This window comes from Staurois parvus, unplaced genomic scaffold (assembly GCF_062004578.1).
Source record: "Staurois parvus isolate SC_StPar_1 unplaced genomic scaffold, SC_StPar_1.0 ptg000390l, whole genome shotgun sequence".
In the NCBI taxonomy this organism is placed as follows: domain Eukaryota; kingdom Metazoa; phylum Chordata; class Amphibia; order Anura; family Ranidae; genus Staurois; species Staurois parvus.
In genome coordinates, this window is record NW_028318186.1 from 6,987,644 (window position 1) to 7,007,456 (window position 19,813).

The 19,813-nt window shown below is 42.8% G+C and overlaps 1 protein-coding gene across 1 annotated transcript in view; it reads left to right on the forward strand.

The window, feature by feature from the left end:
* Positions 1-18,345, forward strand: part of MMUT (methylmalonyl-CoA mutase) — a 142,923-nt gene extending 124,578 nt beyond the window's left edge. The window contains exon 13 of the mRNA XM_089686057.1: positions 17,969-18,345. Coding sequence (XP_089542183.1) covers positions 17,969-18,097 — 129 coding nt within the window. The 3' untranslated portion in view covers positions 18,098-18,345. The remainder of the gene's footprint in view (positions 1-17,968) is intronic.
* Positions 18,346-19,813: the final 1,468 nt, after the last annotated feature.

Below are 19,813 nucleotides of genomic sequence, written 5' to 3' on the forward strand. Positions count from 1 at the left end.
TGGAGTAGTGGGAGTAGTCTCGAGAAGTAGGATTAGCCTCCCTCTACGCATCAATAAAATCATAGCGATATAAGAGTTGAGCCAATTTACGGCTCCGTCTAGAAGGAGGCTGAAGCGTGGCGGTTCGGGAACGATCCAGAGTCTGGTCCAACGCTAAATTAGAGTCACCAGCTAGAATAACGTCACCCTCAAATTCTCCGGCCAGAGTGCTTAGCAAAGATTGGAAAAATTCAACCTGATTGGCATTGGGGGTATAATAAATTATAAAAGTGATAAGGTTTCCTCCCAAGTGGCCTTTCACCAAAAGATATCGCCCCTCCTTGTCCCGGACAATTTTAGATTCAACAAAGGACACTCGGCGAGAAAAGCATAGGGCCACCCCCCCGCTTTTTCTCTGAAGCATTAGCAAAAAAGCAGAGAGGGTAATTTTTATGAACATAACGTGGAGAGAAGGAGGGGGGAAAATTAGTCTCCTGTAAGGCAACTATATCCGCCCCAAGGGAGTGGTATGAGCTAAAGGCCTGTATGCGTTTGGATGGGGAGTTAAGCCCCTGAACATTGTGAAAAAAGAAGCGAATTTCTCCGCTAGTAGACCGTAAGGAAGACATAATAATTAATTATGGAACTAAGCATAATAAAGACCCCTCATTCCTTAAGAGTATGAAGATCCCTAGAAGTCCTTAAATGTCGCCAGCTGACCCCCAAAAAAATCTGAAAAAAACAAAGAGAAAAAAATCGGAGAAAAAAGAAAAGAGAACATTTGGAACACAATAGTCCAAATGCCAAGTGACCGCGGTACACGAAACAGTACTAGTAAATGAATGAAACAATGTACCAGGAAATACAGAGCAATAGCCCTGTGGTGGAATAAATCCGCCCAGAGAAACAATCCCGGGGAAGAGTCTTCCAATCAGGGAGAGCGCAAAGACACTCTCCGGCACCGACAACAATTATAACCCATCAACAATAAATCAAACGCACAGCGCATTGAATATAAAAACAAAGCAATTAAAACCACTTGAAATTGTATTTAGCAAACAGATGCAATCAACACCCCAAGTCCCACCCCCAGCCCATCCCCCCATACCAACACAGCAACAGCGGCCAACGCCCTTAAGAGCCACAGAGAGGCCGCCATCAATGAACATATCCCAGCGAAAAGTCCCCAAAAGAACACGGAAGTTCAAGAAATCCTCCCAGGCGGATTCCGGGACCCCTTCCTCTTAGATGATGGAGTAGTCCACAATGGCTGGAGCAGCGGAGGTTGAGGAGCCGATCCCGTAGGAGAATGGGACGTCGGACTGCGAGATATAATACCTAACTGAAGCAGCAACTCTTCGCCATCCTGGAAAGTAGCAAACCCATAGGACTTTCCATTAAGAGTGAACTGTAGACGAAAAGGGTAGGCCCAACGATATTTAATGCTCTTTTGAACCAAGTGAGAGAGAAGTGGCTTGAGGGATCGCTGCCTCTGGATAGTGGCCGACGAGACATCAGCAAAGATTTGTACCTTGTGCCTGCAAGCTTTATATCCGGATTCTCCCTGCCATACCGCATGACCACTTCCTTAACCTGGAAAAAATGAGGCTTGACGATGATATCTCTAGGAGGCCCCCCTTGCCGGGGGGGGGATCAGTGCCCGGTGAATGCGATCAATCTCAAGGTGAAGGTCATCAATAGCAGGCATAGCGGACCGCATGAGGGTGTGTGCGCAGCTAGTAAGCTCCTTTACCGACTCAGGAAGACCTCGAATGCGAAAATTGTATCGCCTGGCCCGATTCTCCAGGTCATCAATTTTAGAATACGCCTCCAGGCGATCTTGCAAGTCAGTGATCATGTTAGAATTTTGGGAGATACTTTGGACTGTCGCATCAACTTTAGCCTCAATACTGTCTAGACGGTGGCCCAAGGCCTGAAAATCCTGCTTAAGATCAGCCGCCAGTTTTGAGGTAGCTCGGTCTAATTCGCGTTGCAGCAAATCCGCGAACCGAGCTATCAAAGTTGCATCACCAGAGTATAGAGGCGGGTCAGGAGGAATCGTTGGCGAGGAAGCCGGGCTATCCGCAGGCTCAGGACCGCTATGCTGGCTTGAAAAAATGGCAGCTATTTCGCTGCTCAAGGGCGAGGATGCAGGGGAGTCATGGCTCAATGAACAGGCCGAAGCCTGGGACTCTAGTGGCACAGGGCTGGAGGGTGACTGGGGGGGCTGCAGGGAGTCACTTACCCCAGCCAATGATGCTGCTGCAGTCCTCCCTGGACCAGCATGGGACGAGGAGCCCATCTTCTCCCTCCGAGGGAGAGGTGCTGCTGCAATAGAGGCAGAGGAGGCACCAGGAGCCGCGGGCGCCGATCCGGCCACCATCTTGGATCCCCCAGTCCCCGCAGGGAGCCGCAGCTGGGAGCCTCCACGGCTCTTCACCGCCATCTTTCCGGGCATTATATCAGGTGCCCGAGATCCAGAGAAAGGCAGGGGGGGGGGCCCCGGGGGTGAAGCGGCACTATGCCCTTTTATGGGCTGCTGTCAGTGCCAGAGATGTACGGAGCTAGTGCCGGGACATCCGATCCCGGCGGCCGCGCATGCGCACTCCCAAAAAAGACATTTTAGACAATTGGGCAACTCCAACCTTGTGATCACTGTTTGGGGAAGGCCTTTTCCTGTTCCAGTATGCACAAAGCCAGGACTGTTATGGAGGATCTGGACTGACCTGCACAGAGGCCTGACCTAAGCTCTCTTGAATACCTTTTGGGATTCAAAACTTTTTCAGTCCAATATCAGTACCTGACCTCACCAATTCTCTTTTGGCTGAATATCTCAAATTCTCACAGACACACTCCAAACTTGCAGAAAGCCCTCCTAGATGAGTGCAAATGCAGAATCAATTCAGGTTTCCACAAACTTTGTGTCATATAGTGCATATATTCTTTCTAGGAGTGTGATCTACAAGGTAATTTCCAATTTGGTCCTTGGTAATTGTATCTCGTTTTTCATGCAAAATGTATTTTTGGTTTTTTAACAAGTAGTAGTGTTCTTGTACAAGATGTAGTTGGTCTTGTAAGTGATGTTTTTGTTACTGCTATAAAAACATGCAGAATACTAAGAAAACAAAGCAGCTTCGGGGCAGATAGTTTTCAGCACTTAGGTGAACTATCTCAGTAACAGATTGCCATGATGAAGGCTGCCAGGGATCAGTAGAGTACATGCAAGAGAGATTTTCACAAAGACATTTTCAACAAAAGCAAAACCTGGCACAGATTCAAGTGACCACCACATGTGAAGACCAATGTATCAAGATAACTTCATTCTGAGACCGAACAGCAAGATTCAAAGCAAGCTGAGCAAAGAACATACATTCTCTGTTAATAAAGCACACAGTCAAAAGATGATTGTGAAGCTGTGTCCTACATGGATCGTAGACATCTCCATAACTGTAGGTAAGTTTAGGGTTGCCAAGACTTACTGGTGAAGAATGGAATTAACTTTGTTTTACAGTTCAGGGAAAATGTAAGGTTTACAGTTGCAGCAATTAGATTTTAGAAGATGGTCCTATAAAAAATGACATCCTCTGAGGGCATAATAGCCGCAAGTGCTGATGGAATTATTCAGATGAGGCATTAAAGAAGAATTCCAGGTATATAAATTTTTACATAGTTACATTGGTCTAGTTTGGTCCAATCTAGCTATGCATATACTATATCTGTGGGATCCCCCTTGAAACTGGAAATCACTGTAGTTGACACCTCTACCTCTAACGAATGCAAAGCATTTTATGATTGGATGAGGAGGAGAATGTGAGGCGACCACCTGCCTTTACACCTCGTCCAATAAGATGATGCTTCATTCACTGAGAAAATGCAAACGATCTCTGAATGGGACCCATGCCAAACGGGCAACCTTCTGTGTTCGCAGTGCACCAAGGCAGCTGCTCAGAACAGGACCCAGAAACCAGTGTTTACTACAGTGATTTACAATTTCTAGAGGGACCTCACAGGTATAGTAAATGCATAGTTTAATGTAAAAATATCCTTGCCTGGAATTCTTCATTGATTGCAAACTATGGAGATGATGGCTTTCATTAAAATAATACCTAGTGATCCTGTCATAAAGGAACTTGTTCCGCCACTTCCTCTTATGAGATGACAAATCTCTCTCTCTGTCTTCCAATTGCTTTCCTGGGTTGTCACCCTGTCAGTTGCACTTCCGTTGGAGACTATAGGTTGTCATTGCACAGGCATGTTCTGCCGTTTTCACCATTACAAAGCCTACCCTAAGCAATTCCTTGGAGCCAAGTCTGACATACAGTTGCAAGAAAAAGTATGTGAACCCCTTGGGATTACGTGGAGTTTTGCATGAATTGGGCATAAAATGTGCTCTGAACGTCATCTAAGTCACAACAATAGAAGAACACAGTCTGCTGAACATAATACTACACAAACATTAGATGTTGCCATGGTTTAATTGCACATAACATGTAAACATTCACAGTGCAGGGAGGAAAAAGTATGTGAGGCCCTAGCTTAATGACTTCTCCCAGAGCTAATTGGAGCCAGGAGTGAGCCAACGTTGACTCCAATCAGTGTGATGATATTGGATGTGTTGCTGACAGCTGTCCTGCCCTTAAAAAACACACACCTGTTTTGGGTTTACTGGTTTCAAGAAGCACTTTCTGATGTGAACCATGCCTCGCAGAAAAGAGCTCTCGGAAGAGCTACGATGAAGAATTGTTGACTTGCATGAAGCTGGAAAGGGTTACAAAAGTATCTCCAAAAGCCTTGATGGTCATGTGTCCACGGTAAGACAGACTGTCTACAAATGGAGAAAGTTTAGCACTGTTGCTACTCTCCCTAGGCGTTGTCGTCCTGTAAAAATGACTGCAAGAGCACAGCGCAGAATGCTGCATGAGGTAAAGAAGAATCCCAGAGTGTCAGCTAAAGACCTACAGAAATCTCTGGCACATGCTAACATTTTTGTTGACACATCTACAATAAGGAAAACATTAAACAAGAATGGAGTACATGGGAGGACACCACGGAGGAAGCCATTGCTGTCCAAAAAGAATATTGCAGCACGTTTGAAGTTTGCAAAAGAGCACCTGGATGTTCCACAGCACTACTGGCAAAATATACTGTGGACAGATGAAACCAAGATTGAGTTGTTTGGGAAGAACACGCAACACTATGTGTGGAGAAAAAAAGGCACAGCACACCAACATCAAAACCTCATCCCCACTGTAAAACATGGCGGAGGGAGCATCATGGTTTGGGGCTGCTTTGCTGCCTCAGGGCCTGGACGGATTGTTGTCATTGATGGGAAAATGAATTCCAGAGTTTATCAAGACATTTTGCAAGAAAACGTACGACCATCTGTCCGCCAACTGAAGCTCTGCAGAGGATGAGTGATGCAACAGGACAATGACCCAAAGTATACAAGTAATTCAACAAAACAATGGCTGCAACAGCACAGAATATGCCTTCTGGAGTGGCCCAGTCAGAGTCCTGACTTCAACCCAATTGAAATGCTGTGGCATGCCCTTAAGAGAGCGATTCACACCAGACATCCCAAGAATATTGCTACACTGAAACAGTTTTGTGAAGAGGAGTGGTCCAAAATGACTCCAGATCGTTGTGCAGGTCTGATCTGCAACTACAGGAAACGTTTGGTTGAGGTTATTGCTGCCAAAGGAGGGTCAACCAGTTATTAAGTCCAAAGGTTCACATACTTTTTCCTCCCTGCATTGTGAATGTTTACATGTTATGTGCAATTAAACCATGGCAACATCTAATGTTTGTGTAGTATTATGTTCAGCAGACTGTGTTCTTCTATTGTTGTGACTTAGATGACTTTCAGAGCACATTTTATGCCCAATTCATGCAAAACTCCACGTAATCCCAAGGGGTTCACATACTTTTTCTTGCAACTGTACATTACATGTCTGGAAAGAGACTGAATGAGATCAGCAATACAGATGCAAAAAAGGAATAAGAAAATGAAATCATTTTCTTGAAATCAAAAATCACAGCACTTGTTTGTGATGCAGTGCTTTAGCAAACTAAATGTTATCGGATTAAAATTTCGATTTTTTTTTTTTTTTTTTTTACGCAAATTGTCAACAAAATACTGACATTTTATGATCAAAAATATAAATTGAAGACTGGTCTCTATATATCCCCTGTGACATATACCCTATTTACAGTTTATACATGTCTCTGCCGCTGGATTTGAGCAGCCTATAGTGTGCCAGCTCTTGAGGTATCCCTTTACTCTCTCTGTAGTAGAATTACCAGCTCATATTTTAGCTGGGTGTTGCTTTTGTACCTTTTTAAAGAACATTTCCACAATTCCATTTCCAATCAGACCAATAGCAGGAAGTCTCTAATGATCTGTATGACCTCTACATTCAGTCTAGAAACTTTTTCTGTATCCTGGTGATGAAGATAACCCCCATGGATGGACAGAGAGAGGATATTCTGAACTCATGGGATAATATTTGGAGAAAATCTTATCTAAATGACTAACTTCTGTTATCTCTGCTTGAGGAGGATTATTTCAACTGTATCATGCTGGTTAAGATGCAGTTAGTGATTCTGCCAAGTCTGATTTTACAGCGCTTTACAAACTTTTCACCCCTTTGGACTTTTCACATATTGTAGTGTAACAACCTGAAATAAAGAATACTTCAGTTAGAATTTTTACCATTTTAGTTACACAACATACATACAAGTGTATCTAAAGCTAAGGGCTCTTTCACACAGACAGCCAGATGGTGAAAACAGGCGGCTAAGCCGCAGTTGCACTGCCCCTTCCACCCGCCTGCCCGAACTGTAACAATATGATGGGACAGGACTGAATGTATACATGCCTCAGCTGCAGTGGTTTGGGTTGTGGCCACAACAATTTTATTGCTGGCTGCAGATTTTCACAGATGGCACCACCTGTCAAACTCACCTGTTGAGTTCAGTGGGGCTGCACCACAGCCTTTAGCCAATTGCTCGGTTCACAGTTGCAGAGTGGTCCCACAATGTAAAATTCCATTCGACAAATAGTAAACAAAAAAAAAAGTGTATTTAGGAAGCGGCAGTAGTGACTCCTGAATGCCTGTCAGCCACTGCTAAACCACCCTCTGCAAAGAGATCAACTTTGTATTGCTTTACAGAGGGCGGTAAGCTTAATATAAATGTGAAAGAGGCCTAAGAGAAAAATTGTCATATGTTGCACATACAGAGACAGCACCCACTGGAAATGTTTGTTTTGTTTCCGTTTTGGATCCATTCATGAAGTGAAGAATTTTATTTTTGGATACATTTATTAATGAACGAGTTCATTTTCAGAATGTGGTTCCTAGCTTTGGCATTCGTATTGTTTCATTCAGAATAGAACTGGTTTTTAAAGCGAAGTTCCGCTTTAAGGACTGGTCCCCCGCTCCCCATTAAGGATTGGCACCTTTGGGGAGTGGGGGGGGGGATTGACAGATACCCTCTCCCACTTCAGCTGCGATCGGAAGCGCAAGTTGTCCTCCCACCCTCCCTGCCCGTAGTCTTTTGGGACACGTGACAGGTCCCAGAAGACTACGGGACCGTTCAGGAAGCACAGCACTACTCAAGCATGTGCAGTGGGCACCCGGCTGTGAAGCCCCAAGCTGTCACAGCCGGGTGTCCAAACTGAAGATGCTGTCACCTGGAACACAGGACACCCGGTGAAACGGGCTATGGGGAGGACACCGTGGGGCTATAGGGAGGACACAATTTTTGTAGCTGCTGACTTTTATTTTTTTTAAATGTGAGTGGAAATCCACTTTTTAAGGAGCAGGTGGCTGGCCATCTTTAATAACCATGACTCATCTGCTGTCATCGGGATTCCCTGCTGTCAGCAGAGCGTAAACAAAACAAATGCTGGTTTAACCTCCTGCTGCTGATATGGCACATATATACTGCTCAAAATAATAAACTCTCTGTGCTGAGAGCTCGCTTGCATGCTCCCACACAGACATTAGCGGGGATTAGATAGCTCCCAAAGCATACTAGTGATTGGGAGCTTTCAGACCATGTGACTGTGACAGCCGATCCCAGTGGTCACATGACTCAAATACCTGCCTCACCAGCGTTCAGGTAAGGTGGCAACGGGAAGGGATTAAAAAACTTTTTTTAAAAACTGAGTCTGGTATAGATTTTGAGGGGAACTCCATGGCAAATGAAAAAAAAAAGAGTGGGGTCCCCCCTAAAGTCCATATCAGACCCTTGGTGAGTTCTCACTCATCCCCTCACTTTCCTGGCCTGTTAGGCTGCATGCTCAGATAAGGGTCTGGTATGAATCTTGTGGGGGACCCCACGCCGTTTTTTGTTTTTTTTTTTTTGTTTTGTTTTGTTTTTTACAAACCAGCATTTGTATTGTTTACATTATGTTGACAGCAAGGGAACCCCACTGACTGCAAATAAGTCATGGTTGTTAAGGCCACAGAGGACAGATGCTCCTTAACTCGCTTCTCAATCCCAAATCTGCACAAATTGCATTTTCGTCTGAAAAACGAATCTTAACAAACCACATCACACATGTCTAGTATCTTTAGGAGAGCAATGCTGACACCCTTGACAGCACCTGAAGCAACATTTTGCATAACTGTTTTATTCAGTTTATATCTTTTGTTTTTGACTTAAACGTGTTGTGTTTAAAATCAGAAAATGTTCTCCACAAAAAAAAGCCTTGCAGCATTAGGGTCCCAAGTTCTCCTCCCAACTGGGGCACTACCTGCATGGAGTTTGCATGTTCTCCTTGTGCCTTTGTGGATTTCATTCCACATTCCCAAGACATGCTGGTGGGTTAATTGACTCCTGTCTAGCATGGCCTTAGTATGTGTATATATGAATGCGAGTTTGGGATCTTAGACTGTAAGCTCCTTGAGGGCAGGTATAGGAAAAATAAAATAAAATTTGAATTCTAGTATCTAGTTCCCATGCCAACTCACAATTGTAGTGTGGTCTCTGTAATCTAACTTCAATGGCATAGAGCAACACTGCCAGAGTTCAAAAAGCGGTTATCTATAGCGTCTCTCATGGCTTTAATATAGAAAGATTGTACAAAAATAACAATCTTTATTCATTTATAGATATACATACTAAATGATTCAAAACAATATTTATGCACAGCAATTTACACCTAAATGATAAAACCACCTAAAATCAGATAAAGACATTAGTGTCTGGATGTCCAGTCAGTGAACCAAAGGTAGTGTTGTGGTCAGGATGAAAATCATCCAATGTAATTATCTACCTCAGTGGCTATACATTCCACAGCACTACCAGTAGTACCAAGTTGCCCCAACATCAGTTATTATAAATGACCTTTCAACCGCATTCAGCACCGTAAGTGATAAATTGATGTGATCACAGTCTCACAACTGAAATAAGCTCCTAAGGATGGTGCAGCAAGGTCTCAAGCCATTATATAACAGTGCCTCAGAAAAATGATGTACATTTCCAGTGCTAAGAATTTATAGAGTATAGATAATCTACTGTTACATGCTTCAAGATATATGAAGACTAAGAGTCAGCTGTTATAATTAATGCTTTGTATTGTATGGCTGCATGATGGTTGATTTTATGCTCCTTAGATTTAAGCCCATGAGAGCAATAGTATAATGGTAGAATTGCTTACAATAGAAGCCCTCCACGGTATATAATCCACAAAGCGCAAAGATGTCACCCCATATAATGCTTGATAACTGGGTATACAGCAACTCTGTTACTGTGAGTCCACAGCCAGGATGAGCATATGACTCTATGGGCTCAATTCACAAAGCAGTATTCACCGCTTAAGAGCTGAGGTAAAATGCTTCCTAACGTTTTTCAAAAATAATGTTGCCATTAACTAAAAAAAAACAATACTAAAATACTGCATGAGCTATTTTAACCACTTGTCCAATAATGGCTACAGCACGGTCATCCAGTTCTGGGTGGGCATCATATGATGTCCTCCCAGAATGTGCCCCCGGCGGAGTGCACCTGGCGCTGTCTATGATCATTGTGTCCATTGGACATAGCTGATCACATGACATGGTAAAAAGCCAGTCACAGCTGCCTTTTACCACGTGCTGTATTTTAGTAGTGAAAGCTAGTGATACTCTAATGCCAGCGGTATCCAGCATCCTCAACAACCAGTAAATCTCATGGTTGTTAAGGACCAGGCGGCCTTCACGTCTTTAACATCCATGACTCATCTGCTGTCAGTGGGGTTCCCCGCTGACAGCAGAATGCAAACAGAAGAATTTCCGGCATTAACCACTTGAGCTCCAGAGGATTTACCCCCCTTAATGACCAGGCCTTTTTTTGCTGTTTGGCGCTGCACTAATTCAAATGATAATTGCACGGTCATGCAATGCTGTACCCAAACGAAATTTACGTCCTTTTTTTCACACAAATAGAGCTTTCTTTTGGTGGTATTTGATCACCTGTGCGCTTTTTAGTTTTTGCGCTATAAACAAAAAAACCACGAAAATTTTGAAAAAAAACAATATTCTACTTTCAGCTATAAAAAATATATCGTAAACTCAAAGTTAGTCATAAATTTAAGCCAAAATGTATTCTGCTACATGTTTTTGGTAAAAAAAATCCTGTGCATTAGCGGGCAAACTGGCGCTATCTAGGAGGGGCGCTAACACTATCGGAAGTCACCAGTGACACTAATACAGTGATCAGTAAAAATCTGTTCACTGTAATCAATGACACTGGTGACAGGGCAGTGAAGGGGTTAACTGGGGGGGGGGGGAAATCAAGGGGTTAAATGGGATTTCTGGTGCACTAGCGGGCAAACTGGCGCTATCTGGGAGGGGCGCTAACACTATCGGAAGTCGCCAGCGACACTGATACAGTGATCAGTAAAAATCTGTTCACTGATCAATGACACTGGTGACAGGGCAGTGAAGGGGTCAACTCAGGGGGGGCGATCAAGGGGTTAGACGGGATTATTGGTGTATTAGCGGGCAATCTGGCGCTATCTGGGAGGGGCGCTAACACTATCGGAAGTCACCAGTGACAGTAATACAGTGATCAGTAAAAATCTGTTCACTGTAATCAATGACACTGGTGACAGGGCAGTGAAGGGGTTAACTGGGGGGGGGGCGATCAAGGGGTTAAATGGGATTTCTGGTGCACTAGCGGGCAAACTGGCGCTATCTGGGAGGGGCGCTAACACTATCGGAAGTCGCCAGCGACACTGATACAGTGATCAGTAAAAATCTGTTCACTGATCAATGACACTGGTGACAGGGCAGTGAAGGGGTCAACTCAGGGGGGCGATCAGGGGGTTAGACGGGATTATTGGTGTATTAGCGGGCAATCTGGCGCTATCTGGGAGGGGCGCTAACACTATCGGAAGTCGCCAGCGACACTGATACAGTGATCAGTAAAAATTGGTTCACTGATCAGTGACACTGGTGACAGGGCAGTGAAGGGGTTAACTGGGGGGGGGGGGCGCGATCAAGGGGTTAAACGGGATTACTGGTGTACTGGCGGGCAATCTGGCGCTATCTGGGAGGGGCGCTAACTCTATCGGAAGTCGCCAGCGACACTGATACAGTGATCAGTAAAAATCTCTTCACTGATCAGTGACACTGGTGACAGGGCAGTGAAGGGGTTAACTGGGGGGGGGGGCGATCAGGGGGTTAAATGTGTCCTAGGTGTGTTCTAACTGTGGGTATGTGCTGTTTTACTCACTGTTTGGATGTCTTCTTCTCTGTCTGGAATGGAATGTCTCCAGGCAGAGAAGAATGACATCATATCCTGCCCTGTGTAAATGTCAACACAGGACAGGATAGGACAGGGACCGATCATCTGATTTCAGCCAGAAATCACTGGCTGAAATCTAATGATTGATCCCTCCCAGATCGAATATTGTCACCCGCGGGCCGGCGGGAGCGCGCGCCCCCTACCCGCGAATGTGTCGGGAGCACGGAGTACGTTTTAAAACGTGCTTTTGCGCTCCACTGCCGCCCTGCACACGTATATATACAGTGGCAGGGCGGCAAGCGGTTAAAAAGAAAAAAAAACTCAACCCCTTCGGATCTGGTATGGGTTTTGAAGGGGAACACGATGCCAACATTTTTTTAAAAATAGCGTGTGGGTTCCCCCTTTTATTATATACTAGATCCTTATTTGAGCATGCAGCTCGACAGGCCAGGAAATGGGGGGGGATGAATGAGAGCCCCCCCCAAACCATACCAGGCCACATACCCTCAACATGGAGGGGGATGCTTGTACAGGCTGGTACATTGGGTCATATGAATCTAGTGAAAGAAATTCTGTGACTGTGAATAACTGAAGGGCTTCTTGTATAAGTAATTATACCATTGCTCTCGTGGGCTTAAATCTGAGGAGCATAAATCAACCACTATGCAGCCCTACAATAAAAAGCATTAACTAGAACAGCTGACTCTTAGTCCTCATATACCTTGAAACATGTAAATGTGGATTATCTATACTCTATAAATTCTTAGCACTGGAAATGTACATCATTTCTCTGAGGCACTGTTATATAATGGTTTGAGACCTTGCTGCACCATCATTAGGGGCTTATTTTAGTTGTGAGACTGTGATCACATCACTATATCACTTATGGTTCTGAAGGTGGTTAAAAGGTAATTTCTAGTAACTGTTTTTTGGGTAACTTGGCATCATTGGTAGTGCTGTGGAATATATAAGCCATTGTGCTAGAGAATTACATTGGATGATTTTCATCCTAACCACAACACTACCACTGGTTTACCAACTGAACGTCCAGACACTTATGTGTTTATCTGATTTTAGTTGGTTGTAACATTTAGGTGTAGAGTGCTGTGCATAAATATTTTTTTGAATCTTTTTGTATATACATCTATAAATTAATAAAAATGTTGTTAATTTTGTTCATTGTACAATATTTCTATTTTAAAGCCACGAGAGTCACTATAGTTAACCATTTGTTTTTAACTTTGGCACTTGTCCAGTGTTTTGCTATGCCTTTGAGGGCAGGGACTGATGTGAATGTACAGTAGATACAGCGCTGTGTAAATTAATGGCACTATACAAATACATGTAAGAAATAACATATTTAGTAGATTTGGATGGGTTTTTCTGCAATTGTTGAGATAAATACAATTTCTGGAAGTAAACTCAGACTTTCAGACTGAAGCATAGATTATGTATGGAATCTTGGCAAGAAAAGGTTTTGCATGGACATTTGCAGTCAGATCAGGATATCATAAACCAAGAATAGCCAGCTGGAAGATATTACCTCTTACAGGGTTTAGTCTTCCTTGAAAATAAAACAGACAAATATTGAGCAATACAAAATATTGTGCAATACAGAATTTGATATAGATAGGTATGTTTATGTACTGAATACATTTTAGGTATGCCAAAAGCACAGGCATGAACAATTTCCCTTTTTAACCACTTTCCTTCTAGCCCCAGAGTTTTTTAATTGAGTCTGTATGCTCGGGGGGTGGGAAGAATCGGCAATCATGAGACCAATGTGATTGGTGATCATGTCATGTGACCACTGTGATTGTCACAGTGGTCATATGATTGGGAACTGGTCTTGCAAGTCACCGATTGTTATCGGGACCAAGAGCAGTCTTTGAGTGTGCTCTCAGCACAGTTACATTGGCCAGCCAGTGATGTATTCAATGCTGTGAAAAAGTATTTGCCTGATTTTTTTTTTTTTGCATATTTGTCACTTTAAATGATTCAGATCATCAAAGAGATTTTAATATTACACAAAGATAACCATAAAAACAAAATACAGTTTTTAAATAATTATTATACCTATAAATGTAGCGCTCCTTATTACCACAATACTATATATATATATATATATATATATATATATATATATATATATATATATATATATATATATATATTACTTTCTGTGATACCACACACCATAAATTCAAAATTATAAATAAAAAAATTTAAATAAAGTGACAGTGAAATAAAATCAAGAATAATATTGTGGAAAAAAAAACAAATTGAACTTTTACATAATAGTCCCATCAATCAATAGTCCAGTATTAGTGATAAGGTGATCATAAATCAACAATTTGTGACTTTCCGTGAATCCTCCAACCAATAAAGATGTACGCTCACCTCCTATGCCTAAAACTAGGCTATACACGCTTGTGGTTCACCAAACCTGGAACCTGCCAGAATAATTGCAGTATGGAATGGATGTAAGGTCCTTCCTTATGGATTAGTAAGGCTATCCCCTTATGAGCTGTATATCCCCGCAGGGATTAATCCCTCCTTCAGCTGTTATAGATCACTTGCTGTTACTCCTCTTTATTCGTTCCTCAGCACACAAAGAGAAAGTGGAGACATAGTGCTTTATCCTTAAAATAAAGTATTTTATTCCCAAAATCCAAGTATATTACACTCACATTTAAAATATATAAAAAGCGCTAAGTGTCATAAAAGCCTGTGCCAGCCGCCGAGGCATGTACTTGCCGTCTGCCGCTTGCTCTCTCTCCTTCCGAGTGACGTCGTAGCCCCACCCCTACGTGTTACGCCATAGATCTTGTGGCTTCATCACAACCCCCTGATGAAGCCATGTGACCTATGGCGTAATGTGTAGGTGTGGGGCTACGACGTCACTCGGAAGGAGAGAGAGCAAGCGGCAGACGGCAAGTACATGCCTCGGCAGCTGGCACAGGCTTTTATGACACTTAGCGCTTTTTATATATTTTAAATGTGAGTGTAATATACTTGGATTTGTAACATACTTAAGGTTCCTCTTAATAAATGAAATTGTTTAAAAACTCCATTTTGTATATACTTGTGTTATCCTTGTGTAATATAATTTGTTTGATTGATCTGAATCATTTTAGTGTGACAAATATGCAGAAAAAAAAGGCAAATTCTTTTGCACAGCACTGTATATGCAGCATGTGGGTGTTAAACCCCCATCCTTTTGCTGTCTCACATACTGTATACTGTATGTGTTACGTGGGCGGCAACAGGTTAAACACGTTCAGGGGTACACAATCTATTGTTGCGCAGTTCTATTTTTCACCCCAATCGTCATCTTGTGCCACTTGATGAATATCTATAGTTGCCTTTTAACCCTCTTTTCTGAATGATCATGGATCTAAACCTTTAAAAGAGCACAGCAAGTGTTCCTTGTTTCTGAGCACCGCCCCCTGTAACTCTCAAGTCTGGCTGCTCCACATAGAATCATGGTAAAATGTCATCAACTCACATTAAAATCTGGCTAAAGTAGACAATATAAAACTCAAGTCAAATCTAGATTCCGGACAAGCCCCCCGATGCATTTTACCTGCCAAAGGATTTAATTTCAGTGCAGCAAGTCTTGCGATCTGTCACCCCTGCTAGACATCACAGCCAGGTTTTTAACATCCGATGCAGCAGCACAGCTTGGTCAAGGACATAGCTGATTAAAGATGCGCATTGAACAACGTAGGAGCAGCAGCACACTGATTCAACATAACTCTGCATGACCCTCCAGTCAGTATTTTCCCTGCCAGCAGAGACTGACTTCTTATCTGAACCAGCCATCTTCCAGTTTGAACTCTGCTGTACTGAGGATTTCAGAAACCTCCCATCAAGACCAAATCAAAGGTTAGCAGCAGCTGCATTAAATTTAGCTTTAAATGCATCCTTTACTTGATTTTTACACCACATTTTTACCATAAGATGGCTGATGCACCTTTATTGCCCATAAATGTCTCCTCTGTGTCCCGCTCTCTGATTTGGTTTCACTTTGCTACTGGAGACTGATTGTACATAACTTCATGGCTAGGGTGGAGCAACTGCCACTGGTCTAGGGTTGCCACCTCATCCTTTTAAAATGGAACACATTAATTACGCAGGTTCTGTGGTCGCTTAAGGTGGTAATTAAACTCACTTGGTGCCTTATATGCATTAAATTAGCCTCAGAACCTGTGTAATTATTATGTGTTCCGGATTAAAGAGATGAGGTGGCAACGCTACACTGATCCTGCCTCAGAGGCCAGTGAGGTCACATGTATTAAAAAGAGGACGAAATGTAATGTATCCTAGCCATGGAGTCAGGAAAAGGTAATGTAAAGAGAATGCATAGTGTTTTAAAGTGGTAGTAAACTCGTTTTTTTGTTTTATTTTACCTACAGGTAAGCTTATATTAAAGTCTACATATAGGTAAAATGAATATCTCCTAAACATGCACAGTTTAGGAGATAGTCTCTTTCCTAAAGCTGGCACATGTACTCTGAAGGAACGGCATACCCATGCTGTTCCTTCAGAGCTGTGTGCTATGGCCCAGGACTGCTGCGCGCTTGTGTGCGGGCGTGACGTCATCATGGCTCAGCCTGTCAGACGGCCGGAGATCGCAAACCCGAAAGAAGGATCGGGTGAAGATGGAAGCCTCTGCAGCAGTGACAGTGCATTGCTGCAGGGCTTCGTTTTAAGGTAAGTTTTACATAATGTGGTAGTATACATGCATACTAGCACATCATGACATTACCTTGCAGGGGAATTTTAAATTTAAAGCGGTAGTAAACCGCAAGAAAGAAAAAAAATGTATAAAAAAAAAACCCTAAATGCAGTTACAATTGTTGTTGAGAAAAGAAATCAAAATTCAAAGTCAATGACTTTTCTTTTATATTACCCAGTTAAAGCGGAGTTCCACTTTAAAGATTGGTCCCCTACTCCCCATTAAGGATTGGCACCTTTGGGGAGCAGGTACCCGAATTTGACAGGTACCCGCTCCCACTTCTGCTGCGATTGCCTAGGCAATCGGAAGCAGAAGTTGTCCTCCTATCCTCTCCCCCCTGAAGTCTTGTGGAACACGTGACCGGTCCCAAAAGACGACGTGGCCATTCAGGAGCGCGGCACTGCTCGCAGTGGGCAACCGGCTGTGAAGCCACAAGTTGTCACTGCCGGGTGCCCACACTGAAGATGCCGGCACCTTGAATACAGGACAGCCGGTGAAACTGGCTGCGGTGGGGGCAACGCAGGATCATGGGGCAGGTGAGTGGCTGTTTTTTTAAAAGTCAGCAGCTACAGTTTTTGTAGCTGCTGACTTTTATTTTTTTACAGAGTGACTGGAAATCCGCTTTAAGGCTCTATTGTATTGTGTTGTCAGTCTGCCATTGTGAACCTACAGTACATACAGGTAGAGACTAAGTATGACCTCATTGGTATGCTTCTGCTTCTTTATCGTACAATTATTGGGTTTTGGCTGGCCATAGATGGGTCTTTTTTTTTTTTTGATCAGCAAGAGAATTGATGGAAAAAAGTGAGCAAATTCCATCATTCACACAAGCAAAGTGGATGGTGGAATCCTCCCCGCTGTGCTATTATATTTTGACAGCAGGGATTCCTCCGCTGTCAGAATGCATTGCCAATTTGGCTGCTGCCCGTTGAAAAGATGAACATTTTCTAACATCCCGTCCCAGTCAATTGTTAGATCGCCTTCTGTCGAGTCAGACTGTCCATAGGTGGATGGAAATTTGACCAGTCCCTGCTGAACCAGCTGAATTTCCATCCATGGGCAGCTTTAGGGGCAAGGAGGGGACAATACTGTCTTAACTGCAACAGAAAAAATGGTGTCACCCAACTCGTCCTTCAAGTATGGAAGGGGTTCGTGAATCGCCAACAAAGCGGAACAGAATCAGATGTTTCAGCAGATAAACGTGTGTATTTTCACTGTATATTTATCTACTTTATATTTAACAATGCTTAAACATTGTATGAATGTGAGTTAGGGAACTTAGATTGTACACCCCTTGAGGGTTAGGGACCGATGTGAATGTACATTATGTATGTAAAAGCACTGCATAAATTGATGGCGCTATATAAGTACCTGATATAAATAAATAAATAAATCTGTTGGAATTTGCATGTAATAGATTACACCATTTTCTGTCACCGGTATTATTAAACAGATTCCATCTTTTCCCTCCTTTTTATATAATGCTTATCCTGTTTTTTCTCGTTTCTACAGGACTATGACTTCCTATATAATACTGGAGTCTCCAGTGTGTTTGGACCAGGAACCCGAATTCCCAAGGCAGCCGTCCAGGTGATCGATGATATTGAACGAAGCTTGGAAAAACGACAGCAGTCTCTTTAAATGAATTGGCTATGCTCAAGACATGTCTATTGGTTTTGCCAATTGGTGCTCAGTGAATGGAGTAAGTGCAGTGGGAGGAGTGCCAAGGGAGCTTTCTCACCTTTGATTAACCTGTTTCATGTGACTTTCAAGACTTCTCCTATATGCCATCTTCAAATATTTTGGTTTAATAAGTGATGTATGTTAAAAAAAAATTGTAAGATTTGTTTAAATGTAATTTAAAATAAAATAACATTTTTGTAAGTTTATTACATATTACTGGCTTGCAATTAGCATTAGAAATTTTAGGCATTCATGATGTACTGGCTCAAGTTAGATTTAGCCACACATTTCTAAACCTAATACCCTTAAAGTGGGAGAAAAGGCTAACTAGAACTATTCCTAAAACATTTCCTTCCCCCCTCCTCTTACCTATCCTGACTACCCAGTATGAAAAAGATTTTTAATCTGCTACAGCCTGGTCATGTGATCCTGCAGCTCTGGTTCTCATGTGTAAGGGAGCACTCAGCAACAGCAGTGAATTCCCACAGCCATGACATCACCCATAGACTCCCATGGTCCAGTGCTTGTCATTGCTTCCTTCTCCTTTCTGCAGCAGTCAGTCACTAACACAGGAGAGCAGTAGCTGCTGAATCATGTGACCAGACCAGAGAAGATTAAAAGCAGGTAAGTAACAGATCTTCTTTTTTTTTTTTCTTTTTTTTTTAAATACGAGTTTGGCATCATAGGTAGGACAGGAGGAGGAGGAAGGGAACATTTTAAGAATAATTATAGTTAGGCTTTTCCTCCACTTTAAAGAAGACCTTTACTGTGGAAGTTGTGCCCAATAAAAGGCAAGTAGAAGGCAAAGGACTAATCAACATTGTAAGCTCCCTGCAACGGATCTTTTCAGCTGATCTTTTCCTCATTACGGACTTACCATGCCTTGTTTTGCATTGTGTCTATGTGTGGAGATGGCCTTCTTGGTGGTCTGTTGACTGGTGATCTGATGGCTGATGGATTAATACTCAAGAAGCAGCAGCAGAAGTGTACAAACCACAGATCCACAGGGTAACTGAAGCTGAAGGCAGGGAGATCCTTGCACTGCAGGTCCTCAGATGCAGCTTCCTCTCCAACAAGTAAAACAGTAAGCAACATAACAGTGACTTCTCCAAATATGACCTCTAATCTTGTGGGACTATCAGTCAGGGGCAGCATTGCCTTAGATCTCACACTGCATATGCAAAGCTGTGGGCACATGAAATGCACTGCTCTTTTTAAAGTGGTATTAAAATCAAAAACAAAAGTGTAATATATTGCAGTTTGCCAATCCATAGGTGTGGCTGTATTTGTTTTTTTATTTTCGGCTTTTTTTATTTATTTATTTCACCAGGTGATCCGACTAATGACACACTTCCTGTCTTAGGGTGTCTGCATTCTGGGTGAAGTAGTAAAACAGATACCTTTTGGACAATAGCATTGTCAGTCTGGAGAGAGGGTAGTATTAGATGCTCTATACACAGGTGTCAAACTGCGGCCCTCCAGCTCTTGAGGAACTACAAGTCCCACCATGCCTCTGCCTTTGGGAGTCATGCTTGTAACTGTCAGCCTTGAAATGCGTCATGGGATTTGTAGTTCTGTAACAACTGGAAGGCTGCAGTTTGACCACCCCAGCTTTAGATGGACTTGACTAACAAATTGAAGCTGATCTACAGCTAACACTTTATAAACAGTTGC